The sequence below is a fragment of the Solanum tuberosum genome, unplaced genomic scaffold (assembly GCF_000226075.1).
Source record: "Solanum tuberosum cultivar DM 1-3 516 R44 unplaced genomic scaffold, SolTub_3.0 scf00101, whole genome shotgun sequence".
NCBI classification, from domain to species: Eukaryota; Viridiplantae; Streptophyta; class Magnoliopsida; order Solanales; family Solanaceae; genus Solanum; species Solanum tuberosum.
The window spans coordinates 524,498-540,338 of record NW_006239029.1 but is presented as its reverse complement, the minus strand read 5'-3'; the positions used below and the strand labels follow the sequence as shown (position 1 = coordinate 540,338).

General features: G+C 34.1%; 2 protein-coding genes across 2 annotated transcripts; one reads left to right on the top strand and one right to left on the bottom strand.

Moving 5' to 3' along the window:
* The first annotated feature begins 3,198 nt into the window (after positions 1-3,198).
* LOC102600582 (probable inactive purple acid phosphatase 29) lies at positions 3,199-7,793 on the top strand. The gene is made up of 4 exons (XM_006348958.2): positions 3,199-3,582; positions 4,565-4,959; positions 5,090-5,540; positions 7,281-7,793. Exons 1-4 carry the CDS (start codon positions 3,291-3,293, stop codon positions 7,313-7,315), a joined length of 1,173 nt encoding a protein of 390 aa, XP_006349020.1. The 5' UTR covers positions 3,199-3,290; the 3' UTR covers positions 7,316-7,793.
* Positions 7,794-8,293: 500 nt separating this feature from the next.
* Positions 8,294-13,934, bottom strand: LOC102599817 (ribosome production factor 1-like). Its single transcript, NM_001288231.1, is given in 11 exon segments — positions 8,294-8,517; positions 8,654-8,743; positions 9,536-9,635; positions 9,740-9,838; positions 10,063-10,142; positions 11,873-11,955; positions 12,095-12,164; positions 12,302-12,385; positions 12,479-12,574; positions 12,688-12,768; positions 13,664-13,934. Coding segments are annotated over 11 exon segments (1,008 nt in total). The 5' UTR covers positions 13,850-13,934; the 3' UTR covers positions 8,294-8,478.
* Positions 13,935-15,841: the final 1,907 nt, after the last annotated feature.

Here is a 15,841-nt window from a genome sequence, read left to right as displayed (position 1 = left end):
TTTCATTTTCCTTTTATTTAACTTAATTTGGGCCTCAAGTGAGTCCATTAGCATAGGCCCAAATCTGATCCATAAACCTTGGCCTTTTTAACTAGATCCATATAGCTCAAGTATGTGATGCACCTACTTGTTCCTTTGGACTGGTCAAAAAGTCAAAGTAGGTGATGCACCTACTTGTCACCTACTAGCTTAGTTAAGTCAAGCAAGCAGCTCACTTATTTTATTCCATTTTCTAAATATTAATCCTTTTTGCTTTAACTTAACACTTAACTTTCAACTTTAAGCTCAATTGCCACCTTACTGTCTCGAGTTTAAATACTCCCGTTGGAGTTAACTTGCAGTACACATGCTGAAACGTGCAAGGCATCACATCACCTTTCGAGCTAGTTTAAACCAACGCTAATCATATAAGAAACATGGTCCCTCTCCTATACTATAAGGCTATGTCAAGTATCACAAGAATAGAGCAAGCATATGCATAATACGGGCTGTTACATACACGTAGAATACGGGGTGCTACAGATTTGATTTGATTTTTCAGTTTAATCCAAATGAGCACACCCCTACCTGAACCGATGATTTATTTTTTTGAGCAACTTTCACATATAACAAACACAAAAATCATATTTGTATGTTATAGCTATAGTTTGCATAATTGCATTCCATAACAAACATAAATATGTATATTTCGCTATACATATACAAAAGAAAGCAGTTGTATATAATCTGTTTCTGTTTCGGTATACATATACAAAAGATCAATTGTATAATTTGTGTTTGTATAAAGTGAGAAAGAGAAAAAGACAAAAGAGATCTGGGCAGGAGAATATTTGTATTGTATAATTATAAGTGTATAAGACCAAGATATATGTATTTGCATGTGTATATACAATTTTCTCTCGCTTTATACAAACAGAAACGCAATGTATAGATTTCTGTTTGTATAAGTGAGAGAGGCGAGCGAGAGACTGGCGAGCGAGATCTAGGAGAGTGGCGAGCGAGATCTGGGAGAGGGGAACAAAAATATATGTATATATACAATTTTCTGTCGTTTTATACAAACACAAAAGCATTTTATATATTTTCGTTTGTATAAAAGCAAGAGAGGCAAGGGAGAGAACGAGAGTGGCGAGCGAGATTCACCAGGAGAAAGGCGAAATAGCAACAGTTTGCTATGGGGTACAATTAAATTAAACTATGTTTATAACATTTAATTTGAATTAATAGTTTGCTATTATATACAATTTTTCCTTTTTTTTTATATATAAAAGTCAAGAAAATCATTTACATACACCTTATCTTCTCCCAATTTTCATTTGTAAAATTACACCAAAAAATATGTTTGTAGACAATAAAATTCGCGTCGAGAAAATAATAATCAAGAACGGAAAATTCTGCAACAATCGTATTTATTATTTCAAAGTGCGAGTGTTACAATCTCTATGATTCCTCTGAATTTGCCTTTTTAAATATAAATTCAAGGTCTTTTGAGCTTAATCTTGAATTTGTCTTGAACTTGATCTTGGATTCAAGGCTTTAAGGCTTGTTCTTGAACCTTCGATGAACTTGAACTTTATCTTGATCTTGACTTCTACTTGAATTCAAGGGCTTCGAGCTTGTTCTTGAATTTGATGGTCTTGATCTTGATCGTTCTTGAACTTTAATGCTTGAATTCTTAAATTGGAATAGGATTCTCTTCGGCCATGACATGTACGCTTTATGGAGTGAGCTTTAATTAAATTCATATTTATTGAATTTAAATAATTAACTCAATTATATTAATCCATAATATTTATTTGGAATAATATATTCATGAAATTAATTTAATACGAATCATTTTATAAATTTATAATTAATAAATTTTAAATAATTAGAATGTTATTTTGTTGTAAAAAGAAAATAACTTCTACTATAGTCATTTTTCACGTCACACAAAAGATTTTTAGAAAACCAAAAAAAAAACTCCTAAAACTTATTTCAGACACACTTGAATATAAAATAAAATACGGTGATGCAATGAATGAGACTGTTCTTTTCTTAATCAAATGTTTCAAGTTTAAGTTTTGGGTATGAAAAAATCTTTGATAGAAAATATTTTCCTAAGCTCTACGTGGTGCAAATTTAAAATAATAAAATTTCTATACAAATATCAAACACCGATAAAAATAAAAAAATATATAAAATGGAATAATTTTCTAGTTTAGCACGAGTAAACTGACAGGATTGAGAACTTGAGAATAAGGATAATTCCACCGAATCCAACAGCCGCCGTGACTATCGCCTCACGAATAATCCGAAAAATAAAATAATAAACAAACCATCTCGTGATTACTTAATTTTGTCATATACATGCTTAATTTTTTTTATATTTTTAACCTCTTAATAAAAATTTCGACTTCTATACTGTACTTAACTCTATGAAAAGTAGTTCGAAAAAGAACTAATTTAAACTACAATAACGAAATATATAATCAAATTCCTTATATTTGTTAAAATATTCTACTTTTGAACTAAATTTTATTTCAATTAAATAATTCAACTTTAATCAAAATTATTAAATTAGACACTTTCAATTCAATTTTTAGTTCTAGGTGACCCGTATGCGCACGAGTAAACGGACAAGATTGAGAATTTGAGAATGAGGACAATTCCATGGAATCAGACAAAAAAATAAACAATCCTCATCTCGTGATTATTTAAAAAAACAAATTAAATTTTATATTATTATATATATAGTTAAAATATATAATGGTGTATTTATTTTTTATATTTTAATAAAAATTACTATGACTCAGTTATTGTCCTTAGCTCACATGAAAAATAATCTAGAAAAGTAGTAACAAAATTACAAAAACATTCTACTTAAAACTTTAACCATTTTTGTCTCAATTTATATGATTATTTTCCTTTTTAATCGATTAAAAAAATGACATATTTTATATTAAGTAATAATTTAATTTGGAAATACACATTTTACTCTTTGTGAAATTATTTACAATCACACAAATATCTATCACTCATTTTAAACACATATATAAAAAATCTTCATTTCTTTATTAAATTTCCATCAAGTCAAACTAACTGAACAGTGGAGTAAGTAATTAAACTAAATACTTTCAATTTAAAATTTTTATTTATATTATTATTCGTCTATTAGATAATTAAATTAACTCAAAAAAGTGATATCCTTATTAATTATAGGGCCATCATAAGAACTACTTCCTCATTATTATTCCTCCTACTCTCTTTTCCTTCTCAAAAAGCTTACAAGTGTGAGGATTGCTACAGCTATGGAGATTTCGTGTTCGAGAAAATTATTCCTAATGCTCCTATTTCTCAGCTCATTTCAACTGTGTAAAGTATTTGGAGGAGTTGTTAATTCGCTAGCGAAGTTGAGATTCGACGGAAAAACTGGCGAATATAAGATTTTGCAGGTGGCGGATATGCACTACGGAGATGGAAAAACGACGCCGTGTGAAGATGTGTTGCCGCAGCAGATGTCTTCGTGTTCCGATCTCAATACTACTGATTACATTTTCAGGATGATTCACGCCGAGAAACCTCATCTCATTGTGTTCACCGGTACACACACACACTCTCTCTCTCTCTCGCTGTCTCTTCGATTTTTGTTGTTGATGTTCATATTTAGCGTTGTGTTTGGCTGTTGATGGACTTGAATATGGATTACGAGTTTTTTTTTTCTCATGATAGACCTGATTTGTACTGCATAGATCATTTGTTAAAAGTAATTTTCGAAAAAGTACTCAGACTGAGAATTGGATGTAGCCTAGCGGTCGATGAAGTGTTTGAGAGTCATGCGGTACATGTTGTGCCTATTGCTGGTGGGAAGTGAATTAGTCTTGTGCGAAAGCTGGCACGGACACCACAGTCATTTAAAAAAAGTACTCCGGCTGAGCATACAAAATAAGTAATGCTTCTTGAGAGTTGCTGATATTTTGAGCTTCTTAAAGACACTTGTTGTTTTTCTAAAAGCTTTGCCAAACGCCTTGATTTTCTGAAACATGTGTTTGTAAAAGAAAATTCACTTTTGGCTTCTCAGAAGCTTGGCCAAACAGGCTAGAGTGAATATTGTTATTAAGTGTTATTGTCTTTGCTCAGGAAGAGGAGTGAGTGTGAATATTTACACTTATCTCGAATTTTGATGTTGTTTGAGTTTGGTTATTGTCAAAAAGTTTGTAAAATTTCTGAACTAGATGCATTAAATTGATTAATTATTTGTTTTGAGTAACTGAGAAAGGGATTGAAGTGCATTTTGAGCTGTTTCGTAGTATATATACGTAAATGGGAATCAAATTTGAACTCAATACTATTACTTGTTCCTGACCTTTCGATTTAGTGCAGGTTTGAACTCACTTATTGAGCAATTAACTGTACCTTATGTATAGAACAATCATCATTTTGAATTCTTTCTGAAATCTAAGGACTTACAGTATTCTCTTAATAGCAACTCAATAATTTTACATCAAAATTTCGTCCCTAAGCTTTGCCCTTTACTGGCTGTGTCAAAACCTTTCCTTTTATTAAACCAATTTAACCATTGCAGGGGACAACATATTTGGATCTGATGCTACGGATCCTGTAAAATCCATGGAGGCTGCTTTTGCTCCTGCAATATCTTCAAATATACCATGGGCTGCAGTACTAGGAAATCATGACCAGGAATCTACACTCTCAAGGGAAGGCGTGATGAAACATATTGTTGGCATGAAAAGTACTTTATCTCAGTTGAATCCTCCTGACGTTCCTGATATTGATGGTTTTGGGAATTATAATCTGGAAGTCCATGGGATTGAGGGTTCCGAGCTGACTAATAAGTCCGTTCTCAATCTGTATTTCCTTGACAGTGGAGATTACTCTACTGTTCCATCCATCCCTGGTTATGGTTGGATTCAACCCTCTCAACAGTTCTGGTTTCGACGTACCTCTAGGAAGCTTAAGGTACCACAATTACTGTTTTGGTGCTGTTATATTAATCAATTGTCTCTTCTTGTTCAAAAAATATATATTAGTCACTGTATCTCTTAACTTGTGAGCATTGACACTAACTTAATTAACCTGTCAAATGCAGAAAACTTACATGCACACTTCAAATGCTATGAAGGCTCCTGCTCCAGGCCTTGCTTACTTTCATATTCCCCTTCCTGAATATGCGAGCTTTGACTCATCAAACTTCACAGGGGTTAGACAAGAAGGCATAAGCTCTGCTTCAATAAATTCAGGTTTCTTCACCACTATGGTGGAAGCTGGTGATGTAAAGGCAGCATTCGCTGGCCATGATCACGTAAATGATTTTTGTGGCAAGTTGATGGACATAAATCTTTGCTATGCTGGAGGATTTGGATATCACGCTTATGGGAAGGCTGGATGGTCAAGGAGGGCAAGGATGGTAGTAGCATCTTTGGAGAAAACAGGGAAAGGAGGGTGGGGAGATGTCAAATCTATTAAAACATGGAAGCGACTTGATGATGAACATCTTACAACCATCGATACTCAGGTGCTTTGGAGCAAGAGGTCTGCCGGTAAGGTTCTGAGAATGTAACTTCTCATCTCAGGCTTTGGGCTGTCCCAAGTAATAATATAATTCCAATGGTACTTTTCTATTAATTTAGTTGGATCGATACATGTAAAACTGTTTGGTACTGGTGTTCAGTCAAAGTGTGCTGATATTGTCTATTGCTCTTTCATCTGAGCTATATTCCAAATGCAAACTGAGCATTAGATCTTTTAGTATTCTGCATGGTATAGTGAAGAAATTGTGTTCCTTAGACATTGTATGTTCTCCTCACCACCCGTAAATCACTTTAAGGACTGACTCTATGTGTATAACTATGAAAGTAACTAAGTATATGCATATGCTCTTGTCGACTATCTGTATTTTCTGTTTTCCAAATTGATACATAGAGGTATATTGGTCAGTAGGTATCAAAGGATTAAAGAGTAGAAATTCATTCAAGTAATTAGTTTAAATTAACCATGTGACCTTTTGGTATTCGAGCATGTCCTATTTGATTTTTTAATGTGAGAGGAGGAGGCAGCATCTGCATGATTGGTGTATTTGGTTTTCCTTGGAAAAGCTTCTTGTTTTAGTAGGAGCTGCTATTATGTTGTCTATTATCTAAAGTACATAGAAATCTCTATCAGATTTTAATGTTTTCCACAATAAATTTAAAATATTAACTGTTAGATATAGTCTGATTAACCCAAAAGATTGAGTATGCTATGCAGGAAACTGACGCTCCTAGTTTGCAAACTGATTTGTTTTATACTGGAAACTTATAAGCCCAGTTTTAGTTCCTTCAAGTGAAATGATAAAACTTTTCCATTCTTTCATCAAAGGACAATTATTTTAGCTTCTAGATTAGTATATAAACCGAAGTATCTTAACGTGTTAGTATGTCTAGGGGTTGTTTAGTTTGCGAACTAGTTATGTAGGGATTATAATGCATGAATTGCTTATACAGTGATATAATCATGTAGGAATTGTTACATGATGAAGAATAATGCAAGTGTTGTTATGTGGAGTAGGGCTTGTTTATCTTTAGACTTTAGTTACTCTTTTGCATGCATTTGCTAATACATAATTTCCTTTATATGCTGTGTTGGTTTTGACGATAGCAGATTTAATAAGGCCAATGAATGTTGTATTATGTTATGTAGTGCCTATATTTCTTGTATGACCAGAAATTTTATGTTGGGATTATGTTTGTGAATGAGACTTGTAAACTAAACAACCCCTTACGCTTGTGTGTTGGGTAGTAGAAAAGATATGTTCAGTGTGGAAGAGATTTCAAATCAGAGTATGACTCTAGTGTATATAATGTCAAAAGTATTAACTGGGTTGAGTCGATTTTTAAAGAGTTTGTTGTTTGATCTCCATTGTAATGATGTAAACAGACTAGTTTCTATGTTCGGCTAATTATCTGTCAAGTGTAATTAAACTGTATGTGTTTTGTAGTAGATATTCCTCACTTCTTCTTCATGGATTTTTCTCTTGTTTGTTCCTTGAGCCAAAGGTCTATTGGAAACAACCTCTCTACCTGCCAAGGTAGAGGTAAGGTCCCGAGACCCCTCTTGTGGGATTACACTGAGTATGTTCTTGTTGGATTCATCTGTTGTTTCCGTTCCCTTCATGTTTCAATGTGTATAAAATGTCTGGCTTCCCTAGCAGTTGTTACTACCTTAGTCAGGTAATTTAGTACGTATTTGATCTCTCCCAACCATGTTTCTCTTTTTAATGTGTATGGATTTTCTTTCGACAGGTGCTCGTAGAAAGAAGCCTATCGGCCACCATTAAAGAATTTTATTACTGAAGCATGAGCACAAATTGGTAGCAGAAGCTTATTCTTCAACTTGCATCTACTTGAAAGGTCTTATACCTGTTGTATGGGTTATTTACTTAGGGTCAAAAGTTACTTAATGTGTAATGTTAAAGGTGATATAGGAGCAAGCAATATATTATATATGTAGGTCACATTCAGAGAATGATATAGGGACCCACTTATGAAGTGAAGAAAGATTAATATAGTTCGAAAACCGCCTCTCTACTTTCTCAAGGTAGGGCAAGAGGTATGTGTACACTTTATCCTCCCAAGATTCCATACGTGGGATTACACTGGGTTTATTGTTGTTGTATGTTGCTGTTGTACTAGAAAAACGTGAACTATTCTGTTGTAACTTGTACCGATGTCTGAATATAACAGACGCTATTCCTTTTATATATTTTTTCCATATGATTGTTCTATTTAAGATATATGGTATCTGAGGATTGTCAATTCTGCTCTTTTCAGTTGCAACTTCCTTTGTTTTATTGGGATTTAGCTTTTCAATTTGCTATATTGGTTGCCAGATTCTTTTAACCTTTTCATCACATGAAAAACTTACAAAATATTGAAATCTATAGAGAAAATGAAGATTCGTATAGCCAATTTCAACTCGTGAGATCCACGAATCTTGTATTGTTTTGTCAATATACTGGGCAAGGGAAGTTTATAACTATAAAAAGAGTATTTTCAGTTCCATTTGAGGAGCGAAGCAACTTCTAGTAGCTACCGAGCCAAGGGCTAAGCTTTCACTACAACATACCTTGTGTTATCCCATGAGGTCCGGAGACGATAGTATGTACGTTGTTGACCTTACCCCTACTTTGGTAGGTAGAGAAGTTGTTTCCGATAGCTTTCACATCAGCAACCTTAAATTAAGTAATTAATCATCTTGTTACTAAAGGTCACATACAACTTTTGTGATGGTGAAAACAAAGACTAAAACCCAACTTTAATAAATTACTATAGGAGATGGTCCATTACAAAAGTGCCCCCACCCCAACCCCTAGAAAAGCAGTTAATTCGAAAAGATCAAAATTTTCATAGTGACCATCAGCCTCAGATAGTTGGTGTTCTGCTTTAACATGGTTTGGGTACAAAGACCTTGAAATCCCAGCAGCAGAAACATCCAACATTATCACAAGAAAAATCTCCGTCGACTTGTATCCATCTCCGGCTGAAAGAAAGCAGGATGGGATCAGAGAATTTATCACCAATGATAAACAAGTTCAGAATCCATTTAAAGTATGGAAAAGCATGAGCTCCAGTTGAAATGTATATACAAACGACATCATTTTTTCGACATGGATTACCTTGTGAACCCATTCATATTCCCCACCCTTGGTATCAAAAGTACCATGCTGGAGACTGATTAATTTGAGAGTAAATCGAGGCCCACATTCCTGTAAGTTCGAAAACACCAAAAAGTCAGGCTACCTACATGTCCATTGCCGGAAGCTGGCATGCACAAAAAAATAATAGCTATGGACACCATCAAAACTATATTCATTCATCCAAAATATTACTCTGATTGAATCAATCGGATTGATCACTAAGGACAAATATAATGACAGCTCTTGTAGATAGGAAGGACAAACGAAGACCAAATAAGCTCACACCCTCCCTCCCTCCCCTCGCCCCAAATGGAAAGGAAAAACATGATTTTGTCTTGGGATTCCACTTGTAGCTAATTGCAAAGCTGTTTCACGGATATTCAATTGTGGTTCCAAGTTAATTAGATATTACAACATTGAATCTTTTTCAGTTTGATTCGGACAGCAACTAGAAATCCTTCTTGTTGGATTAAAAGCTTAAATAAGCTGTGTATAGGTATTTAGCTGCACAAGCAATGAGTAGATATACTAATGCAATAGGTGAACAATTTTGTGCCAATGCAAATTTCTTTAGAGTTCTGTTGCTTCCACTCCCATTAAGTTTTTTCATTTAGTGCTGAATTTTTCTCAGAGGTTCCAGATAGACAACTAGGCTTGTCTAACAACAGCAGAAATTCAGTATTACATGAAAATAGTTTTGTTCCTTTCTTTTTCAATCCAACATCAAAGATTTATCCTCCCTTTAACTAGCAACAACCCCATTAGATGCAACCCGCTTCATTCAAGGAGAAAAGACTCCTAAATATTTTGAAAATAACCCTGTATTCCTAAAATCAATGCAGTAGAATCAGAACCACAAACCTGCAGACGGGCAATTGTCCTTTCTGGTGGGTTCTTCTCATCCTTGCTTTTTTTACCTTTTGATTCTTTCTGTTTGCTCTCTTTGGTTTCAAAAATGTAGCTTCACAAAAGCGAATAAGTTCATCAGCAGAACATGTTAGTAAGAGTCTTACTATTCAAATTTAGAAACAGAAGCGGAATACACAAGGGTTAATGAGGGCATACCGGTGATGGCGAAAGAATATGAAATCACGCTGGTTGTGGAAGGTCACAACTCGACGTCCACGAAATTCGGGATCTTGTGGAAAAAGTGACTGTATCATCCTGCATGAACAAAATCAGCAGACATTTAGTAGCTTAGATAATCACTTGTACCATAAGTTTCTCAAAGAGGAGCTATAAGTTAAAGAGAGATTCTCATCTTATTTCGATCTCTTCATCAGTAAAAGGTGTCAAAACTTTTATTAATGAATAAAACGTCTCAGATACTCAGTCGCTGGAAATAATTACAAGATTATAGTAATCCAGGAAAATCATAGTGGCTCTACCTCCCAACTCGATGCCCCAAACGTGTTGTGAAGTTGGTCAAAACCAGCTCAGGCTTGTGACTGGTTGGCTTTCCATGATTCTGCAAGCAAAAAAGGAGTCGTTAGTTGAATATCTACTAGTCATACATTCTGCTTCAAATTAACCTCATTGATTGATTGATTTAACTTACAACATCTTATGCTGAGTTATACATAGATCCACAGAGCAGTGTTAGCATTAATTTTTTCATGAATCACACAGCAGTGATAGCAGTAGAACCATCATGAAAAATGAGCATGTCCTAATTATTCCGCTGACACTAAGTATGTTTTTCCACCCTTCTCTACCTAAGTACCAGGCTTAGTTCGAATTGGTGTGGGACTTGAACTTTTGACCTAAGTCACAAAACTCACAAGTCACTCAACCTTCGCCACTTGAACCAAGTTGTAAGAGCTATTAGTTGAGATTATATTTTAGTCCATTATCCTCGAGTTTCAAAGGCTGCAGATGGTCCCAAGTGTTAGCCCCAAGGAAAGAATATATATTCTCAATTAATTGATATCTCCTATATAAATATTTCTCTGCCGTTGTGTCCTATCTTTCACAAATTCAGCATTCATTCCAAGAGATCTTAGATCTTTTGAGACAACTTTCTTCCATTTAAGTTTAGGTCTATCTCATCTATTTTAACATCTTCACTTACTATGGTGTATCTGGAGTCGACACAGCACATGACCAAATCATCTCATTTCATCGTATCCCCAATGTGTGCTGTTTGCACTTTGTGGCGAATGTGATCATTTTTTATCTTATATAATCTCGTATGTCGGTACATCCATCTTAGCATTCACATCTCAACTTTAGCAGCCCAACCTTCACTCCCATGTAATAGTGATGATCTTATAATAGTTCATACTTCATTGAACTCCCCTTTCACTTTGGTAGGTATCCTCCCATTGCATAACACTCCACTACCACTTCTCAATGTTAGGATAATTAAGAGCTAATAATGGCACAAAAAACTTTGTACATCCAAGGACTAATATGTTAAAGAAAATGAAGTAGGATAGACCGTAAACAAACATGTCACTTTAGCATAAGGAAAAGGTTCAACACATGTTACATAAATTAAAGAAGTTTATTAACGCTCATTCAAAACCTTTACAATACAGTTCTCTGATTCCTGATTACTTACTAATTATTATGTGCAACGACATGCATGAACTAGTCTCCAAAAAATATGCCAAGGAAAACTGAACCATCTTTGGAAAAAACAATGCCAATTAAGCATAAGAAGAAGGTTTTAATACATGATACATAAATTCAAAAAGTTCAATAGCACTTAATATTGTCCTGCATAATACAACTTCTTGATACCTGATTGATTATCGCAGTGCAAAGACAGCATGACATACATGCAAATCACTCACAAAAAATGCAAAGGAAAACCAAACTAATTGTTAAATATGGCATGAGGCAATGCAATAGGATGAAATTTCCACAAGAAAGTCAGAGGCAACATCATCTATTTGAAAATGTTAGTAATTTCTAAGAGGACCAAATAACTTTGAATGTTGATTTCATTCATACAACTCAGTTGACGTCAAAGTATCAATTACAGACTAGTATCGTCAAGACAAGCTCGTGCTCATTTGAATCTTTTTGCAGGAATCTAATAAAACTGTAATGTATAGTGTAAAATGCATCAACCAGAAGCAATTAGACAACAGTATAAGTTCGTAAGTGCCCTTACTACGTTCCTATGCTTTTCCTTCATTTTTTCAGAAAAGGCGGGGGAGAAAGATCCATTTAGAAGGAGAATTATCGAACCTTGATATCCTTCCGTAGCATGAGCTTTGAGAGCTTGAAATGAGCAGTAGGTCCATCAGGTAAACCAATGACGAGAAGAGCATCTAAAGAAAGAAAATGAAAAAAATGATCAAGCTGGCAATTCAGACCGACAAAGAAACTGGAAAGGTGAACGAATGCAAGAACACAATCCATAGCTATTATTAGAGGAATAAAAAAAAGCAATGTGTTCAAGAATATGACCTGGTTCACGGCGATTGGTGTGGACTACAATAACAGAAGTAAATTCCTTCTCATTTGCATATTGGACGATCTGCAAAAGTTAGAAAAGCAATGAACATTTCGAACTAGTACAATGGAAAAACTCCTTGAATTTGAATAATATAAGGGCATTCATTCATATCACCAAGAAACATAAAAGGAATGAGAAAAGAGAAGGCAAGAAAGAACCTTTTTCAGGTCATATGTTCCTCGTTTATAGTAATGAGCATTAGGAATCACAGAAATAAGATCGGAAATAAATGCTGGTCCTCTCTGAAGAATGGAATAACGAAATCATTTGTGGAATTAAATTCAAAGTCAAATCAATAGTCAAAGCAACAGGGAAGCACAAATTTACAAGCTTACTGTAGAGTTATAACGGGATGTTGTAATCAATATTTTCGGACTACGCTCGTTCTTCAGAACTGCACTAAACTCATCAACATCGTTGCCAGCAAATAGCTTCAAACACAAATCAGGAAGAACACCAGAATATTTAATGGCCAAACCTCCAATGATAAAACTACATATATTTCACTGTTAACTTGAAGAATCAAACAAAACTAAGAGAAAACCTCTTCATCATCAGGTAAACAGACAGTCTCATCTGACTCCCTTGTATTCTCAATCGTACGGGGTACCATCTTCGGCGGAGGCTGTTCACAAAAAGAGCATCGACCCGTTAAGCAGTTTGAAAAAAAAAAAACTAAAATGCTCAATCGGACAATCAACAATCAAAAACCTTAAACCCTAAGAACTGGATATTGGAAATTTAGGCAACCTGTTCACAAAAATATCATTCACCCATTAATTAAGTACCCTTAACAAACAATCCCAAAATGCTCAACTGCACAATCAATAATCAAAACATTACACCCTAAGAACCAAATATTTTTAAATTTTAGACTTGACGGTTCCAAAAAAACAACATCCACCCATTAATTAATTCCCATGATAGTCTGGAATTGGGTTTGTACCTTTCTCCATGGGATAGGCATGAGCAATGTTATGGGGAGACTCTTTAGTATAATGAATACTATATGGGCCAAATGATTGAGTTGCTTAAAAGGTAAGGTTTTTAACTTTTTGCTCTGTGGTTTGGTTTTGAATTGGTAGGCAGTCGAGCATTGTTTAGTTCCCCTTTGCATCAGTTATCGTGTTATTTGTTGTCGCTACTTGTTCTCTTTTTAATTGTTTTCAACATGGTTTCTTTGCTACTCTATTTGCTTCACATACTAAACCTTAAGTTGTGAAGGTAAGATAGGAGTAGAGCTGCATCACCTTCCCCACCATGGACTCCCCATAGTCAAGCGAGCTGGATGACTAGAAAGATTATGGGCGCAAAAAATCCCACAATGCCCAACCTCACAATCAAGAATCAAAACACTACACCCTAAGAACCAAATATTTTTTAAATTTAAACAGAAACAACATCGACCCATCAATCAATTCCCACAAATAAACAAGCCCATTATGTCTATTCACGAAATCAACACTAAAAACCCTAAACCCCAAATCCGTAAAAACTGTAAATTTCAACAGAGGCTTTACCTCCTCTCCTAGCTCAAGCGCTTTTTTCTCAGCAGCTTCACGAGCTTTAACCTTCTTCCTCTTCTCAACCTTCTTCTGCTGCTTCAACTTAGCATGTACAACTGCTCTTTTCTCCTTGTTCTTAATCATTGAAGGCCGCATACTTTCTCTTCCCTCCTGCTTCTCTTTCACCCTTCTCTCTTTCATCGGCTTCTCTTCTTCGTCTTCCCTGCCACCATCTTCGCTCAAGTTCCGTTTTCTCCCCATAGAAAGTGTAATACAAAGGATCTCCGCGGCGGAGCTAATGGAGAAGAGCAAAAGTGAAGAAGGTTTTGGAGTGGGCAAAACGGCGCTTTTGTTTTCTTTTAAACATGGGAAAAAGACAAATATATCCGAACGGTAAATAATATGTATATACCCTAAGTCATATTTTTGGGACATTGTCATTGGTGCGTCTGTCGTTCGAAAACTATAACATATATACCCTTTATACTAAAAGACATATACGTGTCATAATTTTATCCATCGATCTAATATTTATTAAATATTAAATCGACGAATAAAATTATGTTACGTGTCTTTATTTAGTCTTCCGTTAGAAGTAAAAGCATATATGTGTTTGACGGTAACTACTATAATTTTTAGATGTACAAATACATAATGTATATTTGTAAAACTACTAATCTAACTATATTCTATAATTATTTAAAAAATACCACTATAAAAAATAATAATATTCCATAAAAGAATAGTAAAGCCTAACCCTTGTCACTGCAGTTAACTATCCACAGGCCCATGGTCTAAAGTTCTAAACCCAAATACTACTGCCCCACTTGCCAAGGCCCAAATTGCATCTCTTTGTTTAGGAACACTTGGTAATTTGATGGACATATATTTTGAAAATTTATCTTCAAATGGAAATTTTTAAAAGGAAAAATTACAGAAATCCCACATTTTAGTTTACTTATTACCATTATCCTCTATAAGTTTTACAAAATTTCCAAAATCCCTCATTTTCGCGCATCAGATTAGTGTATCTCGCGCATCAGATTAATGTATCAGCGCTTATATTATTGTATCTCGCACATCAGATTAGTGTATCATGTATAAAATGTACATCAGATTAGTGTATCATGTATAAAATGTAATGTATCTTACTTAACGATTAATGTAATCTCGCGCATCAGATTAATGTATCAACGCTTATATTATTGATCCGTTTGAGAGATTTCTATAATTATAAACTTTTAAGGGATAAATTGTAATTTTACATTAAAAGTATGTGATTCTGTAATTTGCCCTTTTTAAAATCTATATTGAAAAAAACTCCAAGTTCAAAAAATTGCTTCATATAAGTTTTTAAATTTTTGAGGCTTCTACTCATAAAACTTTAATTCTTTTTCAAATACACTGCATATCCATTAAAACTTTAAGTTCGAAAAATTACAAATTCAAAAACTCAAATTTTCAAGTTGATCAAACGGAAGCTAGAATTTCTAATTGACACTTGACAAGCAAATGAAGAGGGTTCACAACCTTGTCTTGGTGTAGTAGCTTAGTGATGATAAAAAAAAAGATGTTGTATTTGATGTTTAAATCGATTCATATTATTTTATCATAGATAAGTGAAAAGCTAAATATAAATGTCATATTGATTAACTATATATGATTTAGTAAAATAAGAATAAGTTAACCTATGTTATTTATTAAGTTGGAATTGAGTACAAATAAATTTCTATCGCTGAGTGATTAGGTGTCACAATTAAAATGTAGTATCACATGATTAAATCGTAAATATTGTCTCTGTCGAAACTCGAAAATCTTTACTTCTTTATCATCATGTGACAAAAAACTTGTTAATGATGGTATGAAATGTACAAAATTCCTTCACTGTTTGTTAACTAAAAAAATTGAATTTTATACTAATGAAGAAATTACAAGTAACCTATTATAAAAAATTTACATAACACAAATTTAAAATTATTTGAGGAAGCCCTTCTTCATACTCCGCACATATTTTATCCTTATTTAGAAGTGAGAGTTGGAAAGGACCAACACTGCATTAATACTCTTGTACAACATGCATACAATTTTGTACATTAACTTTTGACTGCATTAATTAGTTGTACAACGTGCAAAAAGAATTGTACATTAATAGAAGGACTAACACCAAGGACTAACATTGCAATTATTATTATT